The sequence below is a fragment of the Hyla sarda genome, chromosome 8 (genome assembly GCF_029499605.1).
Source record: "Hyla sarda isolate aHylSar1 chromosome 8, aHylSar1.hap1, whole genome shotgun sequence".
NCBI lineage: Eukaryota > Metazoa > Chordata > Amphibia > Anura > Hylidae > Hyla > Hyla sarda.
In genome coordinates this window covers 147,496,577-147,520,941 of record NC_079196.1, presented here as the reverse complement: position 1 = coordinate 147,520,941, position 24,365 = coordinate 147,496,577, and the positions used below count along the sequence as shown (strand labels likewise).

The 24,365-nt window shown below is 43.0% G+C and overlaps 1 protein-coding gene across 4 annotated transcripts in view; it reads left to right on the top strand.

Annotated features, from left to right (window-relative positions):
• The window catches only part of LOC130284277 (putative methyltransferase DDB_G0268948), a 148,689-nt gene extending 124,757 nt beyond the window's left edge, over positions 1 to 23,932 (top strand). For all 4 annotated transcript variants that reach the window (XM_056534479.1, XM_056534480.1, XM_056534481.1 and 1 more), the window contains one exon: positions 23,013 to 23,932. In XM_056534479.1, the coding sequence (XP_056390454.1) occupies positions 23,013 to 23,103 (91 nt within the window). In that variant the 3' untranslated portion in view covers positions 23,104 to 23,932. The remainder of the gene's footprint in view (positions 1 to 23,012) is intronic.
• The last annotated feature ends 433 nt before the right edge of the window (positions 23,933 to 24,365 follow it).

Here is a 24,365-nt window from a genome sequence, read left to right as displayed (position 1 = left end):
CAAGAGCCTCTTAAGGTACGAGATTGCCGATCTACGTGCGGACGCGTCAAGCAGGGGGTGAATCGGGACATTAAAGTCCCCACCAGGCAGCACCATACCCTGGGCAAATTGGGAGAGTTCCTCTAGGGTCGCTATTAGAAAGGGCACCTGGCCGCTATTAGGGGCATAAACCGTCGCCACTGTCACCATCTGGTCCAAAATGGTTTCACGGATAAAGAGATAGCGAGCATTTGGATCTGCCCGGACTGCCTGTGCACTGAATGGAAGTGACCGGTGTATACCCAATGGACACTCCCTTTGAGCGGTAGTCCGGGATGGTGCCATGGAACCAGGTGGTGAAGTATCTACTAAGCCTATCCGGGACATGGCCTGTTTTAAAATGGGTCTCCTGTAAACAGAAAAGTCTGACCTTGAGTTTGTGCATATGGTAGAGTATTTGCGACCTCTTCTCCAGGATGTTGAACCCCTGAACATTCAGGGTGGCCATCTTCACCTCTGCCATTTGGTTCCGTGAATGTCAGCCGTAGAGCGAAGAGCAGTGGGACACAGCGACGGGGTCCCGGCGGGAGGTGAGTTACTAGTCCAGCTGAAAGGAAAAAGAAAAGAAAAAACTGAAATTAGGAGCAGAGAGACAGAACACACAAAAAATAACAAGTAACCAAAAAAGCAAGTGCAAGAGCCTGCAAGGTAGTACTAGTGGCAGAAAAAATCGTCTGCCTAATGGGTGTATGAAATCAACACCAGCCCTAAGTGGGGCAAGGCTATGCCTGCAATACAAGGGCACCTAGGTCAATAGTCTCAGCAGCGCTGAGGTGGGTTAGATCTAGTTTACATATAGATGTCCGTCCATGGCCGTGGCGAGACAATGAAAGTGACCCTACAGGTGGGTCACATGAGGCATATGGTAGGGGAAAGTGTGGAAGAAGGGAGTAAAAGAACTAGACAGAGCAAGAAAGGAGGAGTAAATGGAACTGTACTCTAGGCATAGAAAGGGGAACGGGGCCGGGGGGTGGGGGGGGGTGGGTTACAGAGTCGTGGCAACGGGACAAGGAGAAGAGGATGGGGCGGAGTAACGGATCTGCAAGAGCCGTGGAGGAGGGGTCTACTAGCATCCCAACGGGGGGGGAGGAGGGAGAGGGGGGCTGGGAAAGAACTGCTGGGGCAAAGAGGTAGGGTGTGCCTGGATAAGTCCGGGTATAACTGTAAGATCGCACCGTCAAAGTCCACATCTCCGCGTTGCCTCACTTTGAGCATGATCTGTTCCTTCAGAGTGTACTTGTGGACTCTGCAGATGACATCACGTGAACAAGAGGGGTCCGTACTCGGGGCTCTGAGCGCTCTGTGGACCCGATCAAGTTCAATGTGGGTGTCCGGCGGGCGCCCCAGCAGCAAGTTGAATATCCCAGTGACAGTGTGGAATAAGGCCTGGCTCCTTGTGGCCTCAGGGAGGCCCCGAATACGAATATTGTTCCTACGGCTTCTATTTTCTACACCGTCCAGATGATCCGCTAATGCACATTGTGTAGAGGCCTGAGCGCTGTGGCCCGAAAGTCCTCAAGAGCTTTCACCTTTTGATGAAGATCAGACACATCTTGCATTACAGGTTGTAATTCCTGGCGCCAGGCGTGCTTTAAGTCCAGAGCCATCGCTGACAGATCACTTTTGGTCGGTAGAAGTGCCAGGAGTGCTTGGAGTTCGGGTTGCCCCTTTAGCAAGACGACAGCCTGAGCTGGGGGGGGGGGCAAAGATGAGGACATGGGGCCCCCGAGTCCAGGTGATAGAGCAGGGCCCTGAAGAAACTGCGGTGGAACAATAGAGCACACGGCAGGGGAAAGGCTCACAGGTGTCCCCTGGCGCATTGCAGAGGATACAGGCAGTCCTGATGCAGGAGTCAGCAAAGCAGCAGGGGCAACAGCTCCCCAAACTGCCCCCGAGGCTGACACTGAGGGGAAAACTCCAGGGTCCATGAGGTCGGGTCGCATTACTGGACCTCTCCCCGCCTCAGAGTGGGACAGCTGGGAGCTCTGAGAGTCTTTGGGGCTGTGAAAGATGGAGGGGATACTCTGGGAAGGGGACCCTGCTCCATCCTTAGGGGAACCAGGGGTGCGGGGAGGGGAAGCATATTGTGGGGGCCGAGTGCTGACATCCCCCCTCGGTCCTACCTCTCCATTTGCAGTGATTAGTAGCATCGTTCCATCGCCCCTTGGTGCTCCCTCCATGCCGGGACGCGGCGACAGCTGCAGGTGAGGATCTCCAAGTGCCGGGGCCTCTGTGGGTGAGCGCAATCCATCGGGCAGCAGTGGAGGGACCGTCTGTACAGGGCGCGCACCGCGCTCCATCCGACCCTCATGGCTGTCTGAGGGGGAGAGCTGCGGCGCAGCGCGCGAAGCCTCTGTGTGCAGGAGAAGTCCCAAAGCGGAGGACTCTTCCCCAAGCAGGGTCCCCTGACTTCCGGCCGAAGCACCCGCAGCAGAGTCCTTACCCGCCGGTCCCCTCTTCTGTGCCGCCAAGGTCCTAACAGGTAGGTCGGTCAGCGCTTGCAGCCTCCTGTCCTGTGCAGCAGCTCCGGCCGAGCTGGCTGCGCTCCTCCTCGTCACTGGCGGGGAGTGGTTTAGCGCGGTCTTAGATGCTGGTGCCGGCGCCATCTTGGAGAGCACCGTCATGGGCCCCATGGGATCCTCCCGTCCCTGCAAGGGGCTAAAGAAGTTAGAAATGGGGACTGGCAATGTCAGAGTCGGTCCCCTCTGCTTTTGGCTGCGTCCAGATCTCTTGCGACGCATGTGGATGAGCGTTTTCCCCTATTTTCTTGGCCGTGGACACGGAGCTCAGCAGGCTAGTGACCTTCTCCTAGCATGGCTAGCCATGCCCCCTCATAAAAAAATTCATAAAAAGCGATCAAAAAGTCAGATCAATACAAAAATGGTACTGATAAAAACTTCAGAACACGGCGCAAAAAAATTAACCCTCATACCAGCCAATAAAAAAGTTACAGGGGTCAGATCACAATTTTAAACGTATACATTTTCCTGCATGTAGTTATGATTTTTTTCAGAAGTGCGGCAAAATCACACCTATATAAGTAGGGTATCATTTTAACCGTATGGACCTACAGAATAAAGATAAGGTGTAATTTTGACCAAAAAATGCACTGCGTAGAAACGTAATCCCACAAAAGTTACAAAATGAAATTTTTTCTTCAATTTTGTCGCACAATACATTTTTTGCCGTTTCGCTGTAGATTTTGGGGTAAAATGACTAATGTCAGTGCAAAGTAGAATTGGTGATGCAAAAAGTAAGCCATCATATGGATTTTTATGTGCAAAATTGAAAGCGTTATGATTTTTAGAAGGTGATGAGGAAAAAATGAAAATGCAAAAACGAAAAAACGCTGAGTCCTTAACCCCTTAAGGACGCAGGACGTAAATGTACGTCCTGGTGAGGTGGTACTTAACGCACCAGGACGTACATTTACGTCCTATGCATAACCGCGGGCATCGGAGCGATGCCCGTGTCATGCGCGGCTGATCCCGGCTGCTGATCGCAGCCAGGGTCCCGCCGGCAATGGCCGACGCCCGCGATCTCGCGGGCGTCCGCCATTAACCCCTCAGGTGCCGGGATCAATACAGATCCCGGCATCTGCGGCAGTTCGCGATTTGAATGAATGATCGGATCGCCCGCAGCGCACGGAGGTCCCCTCTCCTTCCTCCGTCTGGCTCCCGGCGTCTCCTGCTCTGGTCTGTGATCGAGCAGACCAGAGCAGGAGATGACCGATAATACTGATCTGTTCTATGTCCTATACATAGAACAGATCAGTATTAGCAATCATGGTATTGCTATGAATAGTCCCCTATGGGGACTATTCAAGTGTAAAAAAAAATGTTAAAAAATGTAAAAGTAAAAGTAAAAAAAAAGTGAAAAATCCCCTCCCCCAATAAAAAAGTAAAACGTCCGTTTTTTCCTATTTTACCCCCAAAAAGCGTAAAAAACATTTTTTATAGACATATTTGGTATCGCCGCGTGCGTAAATGTCCGAACTATTAAAATAAAATGTTAATGATCCCGTACGGTGAACGGCGTGAACGAAAAAAAAAAATAAAAGTCCAAAATTCCTACTTTTGTAATGCATTTTATTTAAAAAAAAATTATAAAAAATTAATTAAAAGTTTTTCATATGCAAATGTGGTATCATAAAAAAGTACAGATCATGGCGCAAAAAATGAGCCCCCATACCGCCGCTTATACGGAAAAATAAAAAAGTTAGAGGTCATCAAAATAAAGGGATTATAAACGTACTAATTTGGTTAAAAAGTTTGTGATTTTTTTTAAGCGCAACAATAATATAAAAGTATATAATAATGGGTATCATTTTAATCGTATTGACCCTCAGAATAAAGAACACACGTCATTTTTACCATAAATTGTACGGCGTGAAAACGAAACCTTTCAAAATGAGCAAAATTGCGTTTTTCGTTTTAATTTCCCCACAAAAATAGTGTTTTTTGGTTGCGCCATACATTTTATGATATAATGAGTGATGTCATTACAAAGGACAACTGGTCGCGCAAAAAACAAGCCCTCATACTAGTCTGTGGATGAAAATATAAAAGAGTTATGATTTTTAGAAGGCGAGGAGGAAAAAATGAAAACGTAAAAATTTAATTGTCTGAGTCCTTAAGGCCAAAATGGGCTGAGTCCTTAAGGGGTTAAGGGGTTAAAAACAAAAAAAAACTAATTTTAATGGTTGTTATGGGCAATTGGGCAACCTTTCTTCTGCACAGGTTTTGATAAATATCCCCCCCAATATTTGCTGCTATGCGCTATTTAATTGTAAAATGGCCAATAAGGTCCATAGAGAATGTTAGAAATACAGACGTTATGTTATGTCATCTTAGGGCTCGTTCACACAGCCCTCTGACTACCCCCCCCCCCCCCCCCCCGTAAATTCATGCCCGTTCTGCAATCCATTTGATAAATTTCAAGACGGTTGCAAAGGCTGTAAAATAATCCCATTGATGTCAGTGGGATTTTTTTTACAATCCTTTATCACCCTTTTGCACCCGTTTGCTTTCTTTTTTTTTACTGACGAAAAGACGTTGCATGCTGTATTTTTTCTCCCATCGCAAATAACGGAATAGAAACTGATATTCAAAATTTAACATTGAAGTCTATGGCAAACGTATGAGCATATTACGTCATCCATTTGCACCCGGTTTTTAATATCTGTTTTTGAACCGTTATTACTTCTGAGCCTGCTTAGATGGAGGGAAATCAGCAAACTCTTGCTGTGCTGCGGGATTACTACTCCCATCATGGAACAGACTTGTTTCCATGAGGGGAGTAGTAGTTTCCAGGCTGCGGGACTCTGGGGAGGCTACATTAGTGCTTGTACTACTACCCCCATCATGGAACAGAATCTGTTCCATGTTTGGGGTAATAGTACAGGGGCTGAGGGATTGATCGCACTGGGTCTCACTTCTGAGACTCGATGTGATCAGAAGTTATTGTCCGCTCCCCTGGATGTACATAGTGTGTTTTACTTTTATTTTCAAATACCACACATCTGCGCATCTGCAGGCCGGTGCCTAAATCGTCGGCACCGGCCGGCAGATGCGCTGCTGATAGCATACTTTTCACAGGTTGCGCTGCGAGGGACATATGTGTATAGAAGCGCTGCAGGGGGGACAGATATATATCAATATATATCTGTCCCCCTGCAGAGTTTCTATACACCTATGTCCCTTGCAGCGCTGTCTGTGAAAAATATGCTATCAGCAATGCATCTGCCAGCCGAGAAACAGGCGGCATTGCGCTGCCTTCCCCGGCCAGCAGCATGATGCACTGCTGATAGTATACTTCACAGATAGCACTGCAAGTGACATATGTATGCCTTCGCTGGGCGGGACATATGTAAGTGCTGCGGGGCAAAATATATAACGAGTGCAGCGGGGGGCAATATACATAGCTAGCGCAGCCGAGGGCCAGAAATATAGCACAATATATCTGGCCCCCCAGCGCGCTAACTATGTATATTGCCCTCTGCTGTGCTACCTATAGATCTTGCCCCCCTGCAGCGCTTCTATACATATGGTCCTGCAGCGTGTCAGGTCAGCCGGGGAACGCAGCGCAATGCTTCCCCGGCCGCCAGTGTCATTCACCATTACAATCCTCACTAATGACTTTAAAAACCCCGCCGGGAGCCCTGAATGGCCGACACAGAGGGTCTATTCAGAGCTCCCGGTGGGCTATTTGAAATTGAAAGTAAAACACACTATGTACATCCAGGGGAGTGGAGCATTCCGCCTGCTCCCCTGGTTAATAATTTCTGATTGCATCGGTGAGACCTGGAGCAATCAATCCCTCAGCCCCTGTACTACTACCCCCAACATGGAACAGACTTTGTACAAGCACTAATCTAGCCTCTCAGCCACCTGCAGACTCCGGCAGCCGGGGAACTACAACTCCCATCATGAAAGAGTATGTTCCATGATGGGAGAAGTAGTAGTCCCTGCTCCAGGAGTCTGTAAATGGCTCATACTAACGGATGAAAAACTGATGCTAACGGATGCCACAGAATACCATCCTTTGCATCAGTTTGCATCAGTTAGTAGAATGGTCCATTTAGGAGGCAATAACGGACAAAATCCTGACGGGGTTGGCCAACGGCTGTGTGAACCTAGCCCTATCAGTATTTTATCTGTAAGGCGTCTTTAGTTCAAGTGACCGTCATTATGTTTCCTGTTCCTCCTCCCCTAGAGGACTGGTGCCAAATCAACTGGTGCCAAAAATTTTAACAGATTTGTAAATTACTTCTGTTTAAAATTCTTAACCCTTCCAGTACTTATCATCTGCTATATTCTACAGAGTACGTTCTTTTTTTTTTTTTTTTTTATTTCCTTTCTGTCTGACCACAGTGATCTCTGCTGACACCTCTGTCCATTTTAGGAACAGTCCAGAGTAGGAACAAATCCCCATAGCAAACCTATCCTACTCTGGACAGTTCCTAAAATGGAAAGAGGTGACAAGAGAGCACTGTGGTCAGACACAAAGGACATTCAAAAAGAAAAGAACTTCCTCTGTAGTCTACAGCAGTTGAGAAGTACTGGAAGGATTAAGATTTTTTTATAGAAGTAATTTACAAATCTGTTTAACTTTCTGGCACCAGATGATTTAAAAAAATATTTTTTTTTCCAGGGAAGGACCTCTTTAACCCCTTAAGGACTGAGCCCTTTTTTTGCAATTCTGACCACTGTCACTTTATGCATTAATAACTCTGTAATGCTGTTACCGATTTATTCTGATTCTGAGAATGTTTTTTCGTGACATATTGTACGTTAAAACTGTGGTAAATTTTCGTTGTTACTTGCATCCTTTCTTTGTGAAAAATCCCAAAAATTCATGAAAATGTTGCATTTTTTTTAACTTTGAAACTCTCTGCTGGTAAGAAAAATGGATATTCCAAATAAATTATATCTTGATTCACATATACAGTATATCTACTTTATATTTGCATCATAAAATTGACATGTTTTTACTTTTGGAAGACCTCAGAGGGCTTCAAAGTTCAGCAGCAATTTTCTAATTTTTCACAACATTTTCAAAATCGGAATTTTTCAGGGGCCAGTTCAGTTTTGAAGTGGATTTGAGGGGTCTTCATGTTAGAGATACCCCATTATAAAAACTGCACCCCCCCCCTCCCCCCAAGTATTCAAATATGACATTCAGAAAGTGTGTTAACCCTTTAGGTGTTTCACAGGAATAGCAGCAAGGTAAAGGAGAAAATTCTAAATCTTCATTTTTTTACACTCGCATGTTCTTGTAGACCCAGTTTTTTAAATTTTGCAAGGGGTAAAAGGAGAAAATGCCCCCCAAAATTTGTAAGGAAGGAAATACCTCATGTGGATGTCAAGTGCTCTGTGGGTGCACTACAAGGCTCACAAGGGAAGGAGCAACAATGGGATTTTGGAGAGTGAATTTTCTGAAATGGCTTTTTGGGGGGGAATGTCACATATAGGAAGCCCCTATGGTGCCAGAACAGCAAAAAAAACAAAAACATGGCATAATATTTTGGAAACTACACCCCTCAAGGAACGTAAAAAGGGGTCTTCTGAGCCTTAACACCCCACAGGTGTTTGACGACTTTTCGTTAAAGTTGTATGTGCAAATTAATTTTATTTATTTTTTCACTAAAATGCCGGTTTTCCCCCAAATTTTACATTTTTACAAGGGGTTATAGGAGAAAATGCCCCACAAAATTTGTAACTCCATCTCTTCTGAGTATGGAAATACCCCATGTGTGGAAGTCAAGTGCTCTGCTGGCGCACTACAATGCTCAGAAGAGAAGTCACATTTGACTTTTGGAAAGCAAATTTAGCTGAAATGGTTTTTGGGGGGCATGTCACATTTATGAAGACCCTATGGTGCCAGAACAGCAAGAAAAAAACCACATGGCATACTATTTTGGACACTACACCACTCAAGGAACGTAACAAGGGGTACAGTGAGCCTTAACACTCCACAGGTGCTTGACAAATTTCCGCTAAAGTTGGACTTGAAAATGAAAAATCTGATTTTTTTTTTCACAAAAATGCTGGTTTTACCCCAAATTTTTCATTTTCACGAGTGGTATTTGGAGAAAAAGCCTCACAAAATGTGTAACCCCATTTCTTCTGATTATGGAAATAACCCAAATGTGGATGTAAAGTGCTCTGCGGGCGAACTACAATGCTTAGAAGAGAAAGAGCACCATTGAGCTTTTGGTGAGAGAATTTGGTTGGAATAGAATTGGGAAGCCATGTGCGTTTACAAAGCCCCCCGTGGTGCCAGAACAATGGAACCCCCCCCGCATGTGACCCCATTTTGGAAACTACACCGCTCACAGAATTTAATTTAGGAGTGCAGTGAACATTTACACCCCACTGGCGTTTGACAGATCTTTGGAACAGTGGGCTGTGCAAATTAAAAATTACATTTTTCATTTTCATGGACCACTGTTCCAAAAATCTGTCAGACACCTGTGGGGTCTAAATGCTCACTATACCCCTTATTACAATACGTGAGGGGTGTAGTTTCCAAAATGGGGTCACGTGGGGGGGTCCCCTGTTCTGCGACTATGGGGGCTTTGTAAACACGTGGTATTCAATTTCGGACACATTCTCTCTCCAGAAGCCCCATGGCGCTCCTTCTCTTCTGAGCATTGTAGTTTGCCCACAGAACACTTTTCATCCACATATGGGGTATGTTCTTAGTCTGAAGAAATTGTGCTACACATTTTGGGGGGCTTTTTTTCCTATTCTCACTTGTGAAAATGAAAAATGTATGGTAACATCAGCATTTTCACATTCAACTTTAACGGAAATTTGTCAAACACCTGTGAAGTGTTAAGGCTCACTATACCTCTTGTTACATTCTGTGAGGGGTGTAGTTTCCATCTGGGTATTTATTGTTTTGCGTTTATGTCAGAACCCCAGTAAAATCAGCCACCCCTGTGCAAATCACCAATTTAGACCTCAAATGTACATGGCATGCTCTCACTTCTGAGCCATGTTGTGCGCCTGCAGAGCACTTTACGCCCAAATATGGGGTAGTTCTGTACTCAGGAGAAATTGCGTTACAAATTTTGGGGTTCTTTTTTTTCCTTTTACCGCTTGTGAAAATTAAAAATATTTTTTTTTTTACACTAACATGCTGGTGTAAACCCCAACTTTACCTTTTCATAAGGGGTAAAGGGAGGGGGGAAAAATTGTAACGCAATTTCTCCTGAGTACGGAGATGCCCCATATGTGGCCTTAAACTGTTTCCTTGAAATACGACAGGGCTCTGAAGTGAGAGAGCACCATGCACATTTGAGAACTAAATTGGGGGATTTGAATCTGCCACAAAAATACCCTACGGCAGTGTTTCCTAAACAGGGTGCCTCCAGCTGTTGCCAAACTCCCAGCATGCCTTGACAGTCAGTGGCTGTCCGGCAATACTGTGGGTTGTTGGTTTTTCAACAGCTGGAGGCTCCGTTTTGGAAACAGTGCCATACAAGACTTTATTAGGGTACATTCACACGGTCGTATTTACAGTGAGTTTCTCGCTGGTAGTTTGAGCCACGGCGGAAAATTTGCCGCATCTCAAACTTGCAGCAGAACTCGCTGTAAACCCGCCCGTGTTAATGTACCCTGTACATTCACATGCGGGGGAGCAAACCGCCCTGTACGTGGAAAAATTTAAAAGTTTTAGGGGTCAGAAGATGACATTTTTAAACGTATAAATTTTCCTGCATGTAGTTAAGATTTTTTCCAGAAGTACGACAAAATCAAACCTATATAAGTAGGGTATCATTTTAACCGTATGGACCTACAGAATAATAAGGTGTCATTTTTACCGAAATATGCACTGCGTAGAAACTGAAGCCCCCAAAATCTACAAAATGGCGTTTTTTCTTCGATTTTGTCGCACAATGATTTTTTTTTCCGTTTCGCCATGAATCTTTGGGTAAAATGACTGATGTCACTGCAAAGTAGAATTGGTGGCGCAAAAAATAAGCCATAATATGGATTTTTAGGTGGAAAATTGAAAGGGTTATGATTTTTAAAAGGTAAGGAGGAAAAAACGAGTCCTTAAGGGGTTAAAGGGGTACTCCCATGGAAAACTTTTTTTTAAATCAACTGGTGCCAGTAAGTTAAACAGATTTTCTAAATAATTTCTATTAAAAAATCTTAAACCTACCAGTACTTTTTAGGGGCTGTATACTAAAGAGAAATCCAAAAAAGAAATGCATTTCCTCCGATGTCATGACCACAGTGCTCTCTGCTGACCTCTGCTGGCCATTTTAGGAACTGTCCAGAGCAGGAAAACATCCCCATAGCAATCATATGCTGCTCTGGACAGTTCCTAAAATGGACAGCAGAGGTCAGCAGAGAGCATTGTGGTCATGACATCAGAGGAAATGCATTTCTTTTTTTGATTTCTCTTTAGTATACAGCCCCTAAAACGTACTGGAAGGGTTAAGATTTTTTAATAGAAGGGATTTACAAATCTGTTTAACTTTCTGGCACCAATTGATTTAAAAAAAAAAGTTTTCTACAGGAGTACCCCTTTAAGGGGTTAATGGTCTATTCACACATAAAGTATGATGCACAGGATTTTTGGCTGCAGATTTCACTCTAAATTGAATGACTGAACACAGTTTGAAATCCTGCGCATCAACTCTGCGCAGAATACTGTATGTGTGAATAGACCCCTAGCATAGTTTATTAGTAAGTTTGTTTGATTGGTTTCACAATTTATATGTTTTAGTTGTTGGGCACAATGTAGAATACAGCAAAATACCTTTTTGAAAGTATCCTCAGTTGATTACATTAGTAGTGCAGAAGAAAAAATTACCCTTCGAAAGGCGCTGCTAGTTCCAATGGAGTGACAAACCAAGCCATAGATGTAGTTTATATGAAACACTGGAGCGGTTTATTAAAAGGGTATTCCGGGCAAAAACATCTTATCCCCTATCGAAAGGATAGGGGATAAGATGTCTGATCGCGGGGGGCCCGCTGCTGGGACATATGTCATATGTTTTGAAAATTACCAGGGATAGAGACTAATAAAAAATATGCAGTAAATATAACAACAATAATTTAAAATAAAAGGAAATTATTAGTGCAGAATCAATGATATATCAGATCATCACAAACTTAGAGTGCAACCTGTAATTTTATCCCCTTCTATCATTTCATTTAGACCATGTGGAGAAAGGGTTTGAAGAGTATGTATCCAGAAATTTTCCCTTAGTCTCAGGGTATTAACCTCTTACCTGTACGCCCAAAGCCCGGTCCCGGTGTGAAAAACGGGGTCACGCCGTGACCCCACATCACACCGGGTCGGTCCCGGCTGCTAACAATAGCCGGGACCCTGGGCTAACAGCGTGCGGCACCGATCGTTGTGCCACGCGCTGTTAACCCTTCAGACGCGGCGATCAAAGTTGACAGCTGCGTCTGAAAACGAAAGTAAACTGTTCCTGGCAGCTCAGTCGGGCTGATCGGGACATCGCGATAATATCGTGATGTTCCGATCAGCTGGGACGCAGGCGGAGGTCTCCTTACCTCTCTCCGCTGCGTCCAATCAGGGATTGATTGCTCCAAGCCTGAGCTACAGGCTTGAGCAATCGAGCCCCTATCTGACTGATCCCTACAAAGCTATGGCTTTGCAGGGATCAGCATAGGAGATCAGTGTGTGCAGTGCTATAGCTCCCTATGGGAGCTATAACACTGCAAAAAAAAGTAAAAAAAAAAAAAAAAAAAAAGTTAACAAAGTTTGAATCGCCCCCCTTTTCCCATAAAAAAAAACGGTGTAAATAAAAATAAACATATGTGGCATCGCCGCCTGCGAAAATGTCCAAACTATAAAAATATATAGTTAATTAAATCGCACGCAAAAAAATTCCAAAGTCCAAAATAGCGTATTTTTGGTCACTTTTTATATCCTGAAAAAATGAATAAAAAGCGATCAAAAAGTCCGATCAATACAAAAATGGTACCGATAAAAACTTCTGAAGACGGCGCAAAAAATGAGTCCTCATACAGGCCCGGACGTGAAAAAAAAAAAAAAAAAGTTATAGGGTTAGAAGATGAGAATTTTTAACATATAAATTTTCCTGCATGTAGTTATGATTTTTTTCCGAAGTACGACAAAATCCAACCTATATAAGTAGGGTATAATTTTAACTGTATGGACCTAGAATAAAGATAAGGTGTTATTTTTACCGAAAAATGCACTGCGTAGAAATGGAAGCCCCCAAAAGTTACAAAATTAAATTTTTTCTTCAATTTTGTCGCACAATGATTTTTTTTACCGTTTCACCGTGGATTTTTTTGTAAAATGACTAATGTCACTGCAAAGTAGAATTGGTGGCGCAAAAAATAAGCCATCATATGGATTTTAGGTGCAAAATTTAAAGCGCTATGATTTTTAGAAGGTGATGAGGAAAAAATGAAAATGCAAAAACTTAAAAACACTGAGTCCTTAAGTGGTTAAATCTCTGGCTACCTGTTCAATGAGAGTGGCTCGAATCAGATTAAAATTAGTGGCGTGTTGTTCATGTGCCGCGAAACGCTATGTAGCAGGAACCAGTTAGCTGTATTATTAGTGTTTGTTCATCTGCTCTCTGAAACAAGTCCTACCAACATATTGTAGTCTATTTCTGTAATCCTAATTGGTGGGTTGATATGCAAGTTATTTACTTGCTCAAGCTGAGCAGCCATTACCTACGGGCTTGTTCTTGGTTTTTATTTCTATAGGTCTAAGTGGTAATACATGGTAACCCCTTCATGACCCAGTGTTTATTTTTTATTTTTTTTCCCCCTCTCGTTTTTTTGCTCCTCACATTCTAACAGCCATAACCATTTACCTCTAACAAAGGCTTATTATTTGTGGGACAAGTGGTACTTTTCATTGGCATACTTTATTTTATCATATAACTTATTACGGAGTCAGAAAAACAATATATGTTAGGCAAAATTGAAAGAAATATGGAATTGCGAATTTTGTGGGGCAATAATTTCTTCAGGGTTCACAATACAGTAAATATGACATGTTATCTTTATTCTATGGATCAGTGCAATTTAACCCCTTAAGGACTGAGCCCTTTTTCGCAATTCTGACCACCGTTACTTTAAGCGTTAATAACTCTAAAACGCTTTTACCGAATATTCTGATTCTGAGATTGTTTTTTCGTGACATATTCTACTTTATTTTGGTGGTAAATTTTCGGCGTTACTTGCGTCCTTTCTTGGTGAAAAATCCCCAAATTTCTTGAAAAATTTTTAAATTTAGCATTTTTCTAACTTTGAAGCTCTCTGCTTGTAAGGAAAATGGATATTCCAAGTAAATTTTATTTTTATTCACAAATGCAATATGTCCACTTTATGTTGGCATCATAAAATGGACATTTTTACTTTTTGAAAAAATTAAAGGGCTTCAAAGTAGAGCAGCAATTTTCAAAAATTTCATGAAAATTGCAAAATCTGAAGGGACAGATGTTACAGAACTACAACTCCCAGCATGCCTGGGCGGTCTAGGCATGCTGACAGTTGTAGTTTGGCAACATTTGGAGGGCTACTGTTTGGGCACCACTGTAACAGTGGTCACCAAACTGTGACCCTCCAGATGTTGCAAAACTACAACTCCCAGCATGCCCAGACAGCCTTTGGCTGTCTGGGCATGCTGGGAGTTGCAGTCCGGCCTTCCTAGTGGTTGCCACAGTAAAGCAGTAAAGATCACTTTACTTTCACTTTCATTTCTCCCCCCACCATCGATTCCCTACTTGAGCCGTGATCTCCCCTGGATGTCTGCAATGATCGCCGGGCCCCACGCATCTGGTCCTCAGGTGAAGCACTCAATCTTCTCCCCCCCCCCCCCCGTTCTGCCTGACATCCAGGGGTGGGCAACCCCCTGTCCTGCGCTGCCATTGGTCAGAACCCAGTTCTGACTAATGGCGGGGGATAGGAGGAGATCGCAGCACTGCGACCTCACTCCTATCCCTTAGGATGATCGGGGCTGTCACTGACAACTCCGATCATCCCTATTTTCCAGGTGGTCGGTTCACCAAAGACCCGATCAGCCCGGAATTGGAGAAAATCGCATGTCTGAATTGACATGCGATTTTCTCCGATCGCCGACATGAGGGGGTCTCAGGACCCCCCTCGGCGATGTGCCGGGATGCCTGCTGAATGATTTCAGCAGGCATCACGATCCGGTCCCCAATCGGCTAGCGGCGGGGACCGGAATTCCCATGGGCGTATCCATACGCCCTCAGTCCTTAAGGACTTTAAAACGGGGGTGTATGGATACGCCCGCCGTTCTTAACAGGTTAAATCATATCAAACTTTGCTAATTTTTGCTTAGTTTTTATTAAAAAAAAAAAAAAAAAAAAGGTGGGGACCACTGCGATCTCACATGCAGCACCCCGCTCTCATCAGGCCCCGAAGCGAACATCGCTCTGGGTCTGATGACTGCCGATCATGGGGCCCAAGTATCGTGGCGTCACGGCTCCGCCCCATGTGACGTCACGCTCCGCTGCCTCAATATAAGTCTATGGCAGGGGGTGAGACAGCTGTCTCGCCCCTGCCATAGACTTACATTGAGGGGGCGGAGCGTGACGTCAGATGGGGGCGGAGCTGTGACATCACGATCACCGGCCCCGTCATCAGACCCAGAGCGGATGTTCACTCCGGGGCCTGATGAGAGCGGGGTGCTGCGTGCGAGATCACGGGGGTCCCCAGCGGCGGGACCCCACGCGATCAGACAACTTATCCCCTATCCTTTTAGATGGGGGTAAGTTGTCAGCACGGTAGTACCCCTTTAAGCTATCGTTGATCCACTGAGCACCGGGAAAGATGGGCAAGTTTCTGTTCTTCCGCGGCAACCCTCTGCAGCCGGGTCCCCTAGATCCCAGGGATTACCGGCATTTAATGTTTAAATGCTGTGATCGCTATTGATCACGGAATTTAACCATTGCAGTGACGGACATCAGAGCCAGCTCTGATGTCCATCATTACCTGCAGGGATCTGCCGGTTATGACGCTGGTCTGCGCCATATTCTCCTCACCTGACCCATGACGTACCGATATGTCATAAGTCGGGAAGGGGTTAATAAACATATGCAATATGCACATGATTAATATCTTGTAGTGTTTCATGTCATATGTTTTGTTGCTGAGACCCAATCGATCAGGAGAAAAAGATTGTAACAAGTCAGGGAGTGAACAATACTGCTCATTTCTCCCAGCTCATTCTTCTGATCAATTTGGGTCTTGGCACTGAGACCCAGATCAATCAAAACACTTGACATGTCCTTAAGGTACAGTTCTCATTAAGTAAATGATAATGTAATGTATATTAGAGAAGCTCTATAAATACTGCTGTAAAAGGAATACTTTTATAAGAAGGTGCAATACGTGTAATAGGTTGAAATTGGCACAAATTTGTAGGCATGTTATGCACTTCTGTTGTTTAACCTGAAATGAATTGCAACCGGACCCGGTATTAGATGAATATTTGCCCCTCCTAATTAGGTATCTGGATCAGCATATGCTGGAGAGAAAGAAATCACTCTAACACGCAGTTCAGATAAATTTTACTTCCTGTTTATTTTAGGAATTTCTAGGTTTATATAATCTTGTAACAATCTGCCGTGTGCAAAGCGATATGTCAAGAATAACTGTCCTTGTGATTGTTTTCTTCCATCTGCAGGTGTTTCTCGTCATTACGTGGCCTAATCATCCAAGGGTGTGGTCCCTGTTCGGGAGCCATCTTGAGATATTCTTTCATACTTGATGGGAGGAGGGAGGGGGTTAGTGAGTGGAGAGGGGGGGGGGAGGTGAGTCGCAATTTTAGAAAGCATATTCTGAAATAGACATTTTAGCTCACCCACCACAAACCCACCTCTTGGTACATAATACTGTAAAGTACACCATCCAAGAAGTGATTCAGACCATTATTGACCCCTTAAGGACGCCAAGCGTTTCCATATGCCCCCGTTTCAAAGTTCTTAAGGACTGAGGGCATATGGGTATGATATCTATCAGCAGGCACCCCGTGCAAATCCCTGGGGGGTCCTGAGGCCCCCCCCCCCCCCCTTGTCGCAGAGATTCCAGGTCGATCGGGTCTCTGGTGACCCAGAAAAAAAGGGTGAATGGGGCTGTCCGAGACAGCCCCATTCACCCTTACCCAGCAGGAGTGAGGTGGTGCGGGCACTGCCTCACGATCACATGATTGATTGGTCGGAATGACCGACCAATCACGACCCTGCTAGGCGGTGATCGGGTCAGCGATCGGGGCCGGTGGGGGTCTCCTAGCTTTCTCTGGTCTGGCAGGGGTCCCCTCTGGTGCAGTGGTGGCGACAGGAGCAGCAGGATCAGTGGCAGCAGCGGTGGCGGTCCCGGCGGCAGAATACAGCAGGAGGTGAGGCCTGTTCACCTCCTGCTGTTGCTTAGCAACAACCCTCAGCATGCAAAGCCAAAGGGCATGCTGCGAGTTGTAGTTTTGCAACAGCTGGAGTTCCTACTACAACTCCCAGCATGCCCTTTGGTTGTCTGTGCATGCTGGGGGTTGTAGTTATGCAACAGCTGGAGGCACATTTTTTCTATGAAAAAGTGTGCATCCAGCTGTTGCATAACTACAACTCCTAATATGCACAGACTACCAAAGGGAATACTAGGAGTTGTAGCAGTGTGCCTCCAGCTGTTGCATAACTACAACTCCTAATATGCACAGACTACCAAAGGGAATGCTAGGAGTTGTAGCAGTGTGCCTCCAGCTGTTGCAAAACTGCAACAATCAGCATGCATGGACATTCGAATGGCATGCTGAGAGTTGTAGTTTTGCAACAACTGGAGACACGTTAGTTGCGAAACAGAGTTTGTTACCTAACTCAGTGTTTTGCAACCAGTGTGCCTTCAGCTGTTGCAAAGATACAACTCCCAGCATGCACTGAGAGACTGTACATGCTGGGAGTTCTAGTTTTGCAACAGCTGGAGGCACACTGGTTGCGAAACACTGAGTTAAGTAACAAACTCTGTATTGCACAACCAATGTGCCTCCAGCTGTTGCAAAACTACAACTCCCAACATGTATGGTCTATCAGTGCATGCTGGGAGTTGTAGTTTTGCAACAGCTGAAGGATCCCCCCCCCCCCCCGCCCGTGTGAATGTACCCTGTACATTCACACGGGCGGGTTTACAGCGAGTCTTCTGCTGTAGGTTTGAGATTTGGCAAATTTTCCTCTACAGCTCAAACTCACTGTAAACCTGCCTGTGTGAATGTACACTAAAAACACTACACTACACCTACACAAAATAAAAAATAAAACACTACATTGTATGGCACCGTTTCCAAAACGGAGCTTCCAGCTGTTGAAAAACAACAACCCCCAGTATTGCCGGACAGCCACTGACTGTCCAGGCATGCTGGGAGTTTTGCAACAGCTGGAGACACCCCGTTTGGGAAACAATGCCGTAGGGTATTTTTGTGGCGGATTCAAAACCCCAATTTAGGTCTCAAAATCAGGAGAAATTGTACTCAGGAGAAATTGTGTTACACATTTTGGGGGGCTTTTTCTCCTTTTAATCCTTATGAAAAGGTAAAGTTGGGGTCTACACCAGCATGTTAGTCTAGAAAATATTAATTTTTACACTAACATGCTGGTGTTGTCCCATACTTTTCATTTTCACAAGCGGTAAAAGGAAAAAATACCCCCAAAATTTGTAATGCAATTTCTCCTGAATACAGAACTACCCCATATGTGGACGTAAAGTGCTCTGCGGGCGCGCAACATGGCTCAGGAGTGAGAGCGTGCCATGTACATTTGAGGTCTAAATTGGCGATTTGCACAGGGGTGGCTGATTTTACAGCGGTTCTGACATAAACGCAAAACAATAAATACCCAGATGTGACCCCATTTTGGAAACTTCACCCCTCAAGGAATGTAACAAGGGGTATAGTGAGCCTTAACACCCCACAGGTGTTTGACGAATTTTAGTTAAAGTTGGATGTGAAAATAAAAAATGTCACTAAAATGCTGGTGTTGCCCTACATTTTTCATTTTCACAAGGCAGAATCGGAAAAAAGCCCCCAAAATATGTAGCCCCATTTCTTCTGAGTAAAAACATACCCCATATGTGGATGTAAAGTGCTCTGAGGACAAACTACAATGCTCAGAAAAGAAGGAGCACAATTGGGCTTTTGGGGAGAGAATGTGTCCGAAATTGAAGGCCATGTGTGTTTACAAAGCCCCATAGTGCAAGAACAGTGGAGCCCCCCCACATGTGACCCCATTTTGGAAACTACACCCCTCACGGAATGTAATAAGGGGTACAGTGAGCAATTACACCCCACCACAGGTGTCTGACAGATCTTTGGAACTGTGGGCTGTGCAAATTAAAAATTACATTTTTCAATTTTACAGACCACTGTTTCAAAAATCTGTCAAACACCAGTGGGGTGTAACTTATTTACTGCACCCCTTAATAAATTCTGTAACCTGTTAAAGCAGAGATTTGAGAACAAGCTTGCTGAAATCTATTTGAATTTAAAATAAAACACACATATGTTATCTTATATAAAAGTTACTAAGCAACCAATCAGATCACTTCTTTCATTTTTGAAAAATAAAAGAAACGATCTGATTTTCCTTAGGACAAGTTTTGATACATCTTCCCCTACATGTTCACAAGAAGGGTACAGATCACTATATGAAAAACTATAGATTTATGTTCATCAGTCTCCATTTAGTATATTCTAGTCTACCATTTCCATGAAGGGGCATAACGTAATATGTATATAGACTTTCCCTGCATTCATTTATTGGGTACATGATAGATACAATTTGCAGTCTATACATTTATACAAGCAGTAAATGAAGGATACCATTCTGGAAACCATTATTACCCCTTGAGTCATATTAAATATAAAATACTGATTTGATAAGGGTAACCTTATAGCTCCAAAGCAGTAAATATTGTAAGTAGTGAGTGGAAGCTCCCAGATAAATTTTGGGCCATTTTTAATTGGATACCTCCTGTCGCGCACAGCTCAGTAAACATGTAGGTAGCTTGAGCAGGAGTACCTAAATGTGAGCAGCCATATACAGTATTTGCTTAGCGGCTGAGTTTGTGCCAGTCACAGCAGAATCTGGCTATAGTATACAAGCAGGCTTCTACTGCAATGGCTGCATTCAAAGCTTACTTTTATCCTGGCTGTTTATGACTCAAAAGTGACTACAGCATCTAAAGAGTTTTACAAAGGAAGGAGGCCTCCTACATCAACCCACGGTCCTGCCACTTACAGGGTGCTAATGAGTACCATTGTCAAAGCCTTACAATGGCTGCCAGGTATGGAAGCCTATTAGGTTTTGACAGTGTATATAAACAGTCAGAGGATCACATGTTCACCTAACCTAGTGGTACTAATACATATTGTAAAAAATAAATGATTGTAAGTATAAAAAATAAATGGGAAAAAAACACAAAAATCACATTTTTATTTTAAAGTAACTATAAAATTATTTTATCCACATGGCAAATACAAAATCATCTAAAAGTCATGTGTACTGTACCAATGAAAACTAAAGTTCAAGAAAGGAAGTACTTGCACAGTTCTGTCAACAGAGAAAAAAAGTAAACTTTTATTGTGCAGTAGTAGTAAAATATAAAACAAAACCCTAAATATTTGATATTATTACAATGTGATATTAAGCAGCTGAAATAGTTCTCTGAAATGTATTAGGGTTTTGTGGAGTCATACAGAGCGTCATATAGAGAGCAGTCCCCCAGTGCGGTTTGTTGACACACATATAATTATTTATATATTTATACTTTTTGCATATCACTTTGATTGTGTATGCCCTTATATGGTATACAGTATTCATTTTTATGCTACATTTTATATGTTGCTGCACAATTAGGCTCCTTTCACACTATGAGCATTCATCCGTTATTAAACGTCCGTTTTCTGTGTAAAAACGGATGTATAATAATGGATTAAATAACGGGTGCTAACGGCTGAATAAATATTCATCCGTTAAGGCCCGTTATAACATCCCTCATGTATAGCCCTACAGACTCCCGCAGCCGGGACTACTACTACTCCCATCATGGAACAGACTTATTTCCATGATGGGAGTAGTAATTCCCTGGCTGCGGGAGTCTGCAGACAGCTGGGGAGGCTACATTAGTGTTTGTACTACTACCCCTGTCATGGAATAGAGCCTGTTCCATGATGGGGGTTGTAGTACAGGGGCTGAGGGATTGATCGCATCGGGTCTCACTTCTGAGACCCGATGCGATCACAAGTTATTAACCAGGGGAGCGGGTGGCATTCTCCGTTCCCCTGGATGTACATAGTGTGTTTTACTTTTATTTTCAAATACCCCGTCAGGAGCCCTGAATGGTCGGCACCGGCCGGCAGATGCGCTGCTGATAGCGATCAGAAGTTATTAAGCAGAGCATGGTCCACAACCCTGCGATGTATTGTGTAACTTTCATTTTTTAATCCCCTGCGGGGAGCCCTGAATGGCTCCTAAGTACCAGCCATTCAGGGCTCCCCGCTGGGTTTTTAAAATGAACATTGTGAGTGGCAGCGGGGGCCATATGTATATTAAAAGTGCTGTGGGGGGCAAGATATATAGCGCTGCAGGGGGGGGGGGATAGACATATAGCCTATATATCTAGCCACCAGCGCATTTATAATATGCCCCCCGCAGCGCATTCATAAATATATACCCCCTGCTGGCGCATGAATAATATACCCTCCACAGTGCATCTATATACAGATGCCACCGCAGCACTATATGTGAAAAGCATTCTAGCAGCAGCATCGGCCAGCCCGATGCTGCTGATAGAAATACTTTTCATGCATAGCGCTTCGGCGGCATATGTATATAGAAACGCTGTGGGGGGGGGGGGCAGATAATGCTATATGTCTGCCCCCCAGCGCATCTATATACATACAGCTCTGCAGCACTATGAATGAAAAGTATTTCTATTAGCATTGCATAGTGCCAGCAGCGGGCTTGCCGCCCACTCCCCTGCTTAATAACTTTGGATCACATCGGGTCTCAATCCCTCAGCCCCTGTACTACAACCCCCATCATGGAACAGACTCTGTTTCATGATGGGGTAGTAGTACAAACACTAATATAGCCTTCACAGCTGTCTGCAGACTCCCGCAGCCAGGGAATTACTACTCCCATCATGGAAACAAGTCTGTTCCATGATGGGAGTAGTAGTAGTGCCTCAGCACTGCAGGAGTCTGCTGATGTCACCTCTTCTGAGCATGCTCAGAAGTAATAACTGATATTATAAACCAGGTGCAAACGGATGACATAAAGGCTCATCCGTTTGCCATAGACTTCAGTGTTAAAAATAATGGCCGTTAATTTATCGGTTTCTTGTGATAGAAGAAAAATTAGAGCATGTTCCATTAATTCTTCTGTCACAACTAACGTCCGTTAGTCATGACGGACTATAGTGGGTCATAACGGATAATCAAAAAATCCCATAGACTTTAATGGGATTTTGTAACGGACGTTTAACATCCTTTTTTTTTTTTTTAAAGCTTTTCTAACGGACGTTTATAACGGATCTTTTAACTGATGAATTTTATAGTGTGAAAGCAGCCTTAGATGTCAGTCTGGTGGACATCTAATTAATTCTTTCTACATGTACTAAAGTGCAAATAAAACATTTCTTTAAATCTTATTGGGTCATACTTGTAATTCTTGGAGATCAACAAAATTAGGGTTTAAAATTGCAATTGTAGTATACACAATTTATCATGGCGCTTAGATCACATATCCTTCTGCATCGGCAAGCCACGTTCAGTTACTTTCATTTTGCATAGTTCCAGAACGATAGTAATTGCTTTCAGATATGGTGTCACAACAGCCCATGATTATGTTAAAAATTTGATTTTATAATGCAAGTAAAATATAAAAATATAAAATATACATATTTATTTTGTATGCTTAGTGACTTATAGCATAGAATTAATGTAAATTGTGACATATGGTAAATGTTGTAAAAATAAAATACATACTTTTTTCCCCCCAAAATTGCTGTTTTTGTGTCTTCTATTTAAAACCTTCACACAGCTATATGAACAGAAATGTAAAAAGGATATGCATATGAAAGAAATAATTTGTATTTTTACTGCCATATTGTAAGTGTGTTTTTCTGTGCAAATTAAAAATATAAAAATGGCCAACATTTATGTTAGTGTAAATTTTAGTTAATACATTCAATAATTATTTGTGAAAAAACACAAATTTAGTAATAACTAGCATATGTCTAAATAATTATCTACTTGTAAGAAAGATAGTCATGCCACCTACATTATTTTACTTTCCCATTGGTTAACATCCTTTTTTACTTTTTTTATTTACATTTTTTTAATGGAAATGCATGGATCAAATATTTTAATATTTTTCTAATTCTGAAGTCTATTATCTTAAACAGTGTGCCTTTTTCTTTCATTTTTAGGTTTCTGGAAATTATGGAAGTGTCCTCCACTGAAACCGAAGTTGAGCTCTGGTTCAGATATGTTTTGGTGCTAGCTTCTAAGCCAAAGTAACCTGAGATCATGAGAAAAATATTTTACTCTATGAAATGTTCTAGCAATGCATTATAAACAGTGTTTTCCACAGAGTATTACTGTGCAAATCCAAAAATGTTACCCATTAATTGAAAGAACTAGTGCAACAAGAAGCATAGACAAATTTGTGTGATCTCTTGTTTGGGCCTCTTCATGAACTACCATGGCTTCAGCACACATTATACAGTATGACTGTAATTTCAGCACCAGTGCAGTAGTGCTTAAACAACAATAAACTTAAAAGTATATTAAACACCATTACAAATACACACTCTGTGACCCATCTAAGCCCTGGTCTGTATGATTCGTTTTGCTTCGTTGTTAACTTCTGTTGCCATTTACAACCAGCAGGAGCTATTAAAATGCGTTCAATATTAAAGGGTTATTTCCAGCTCATAAATTCAGTTTCCTGACCTTTAGCATGTATGTGACTAGAAAGCCAAAATCAGCAGAAGTGGGGAAGTTGCAAAATTTGCCTAGCTCCCATTGACCTAAATAGAAATTGGGAAAATGATGTAACCTTGCTAGCTATGTTATTTCAGCGAGATGGGCATACTCCTTTAATCCATTCACAAAGTTCCTTGAACTTTCTGTGCAGGCAGCTGATGGTTTTCTGATACTACGGTTGTTCATAAATTAAAATAGCAACAGAATGGTACAATGCTTGTATCACTTGTTGCACTGGTTCTTTTCCTGCTGTTTCTATGCTTGTCTTTGTGATTTAACTTTCAATTTCATTCTATTGGGTCTTTGCATTTACTAAACAATATTCACTGAAATAAACCATGTACCATCATGTTAAAAATTATTAAGGTTTTATCTTTATTATATTCATCTATTGTAAATAATTCAGTTGAAAATGAAATCCCACTTCTGGACCTTTAACCCTTTAAGGACCGGGGGGTTTTCCGTTTTTGCATTTTCGTTTTTTGCTCCTTGCCTTTAAAAAATCATAACTCTTTCAATTTTGCACCTAAAAATCCATATGATGGCTTATTTTTTGCGCCACCAATTCTACTTTGTAATGACATCAGTCATTTTGCCCAAAAATCTACAGTGAAACGGAAAAAAAAATCATTGTGCGACAAAATTGAAAAAAAAAAACGCTGTTTTGTAACTTTTGGGGGCTTCCGTTTCTACGTAGTACATTTTTCGGTAAAAATGACACCTTATCTTTATTCTGTAGGTCCATACGATTAAAATGATACCCTACTTATATAGGTTTGATTTTGTCGGACTTC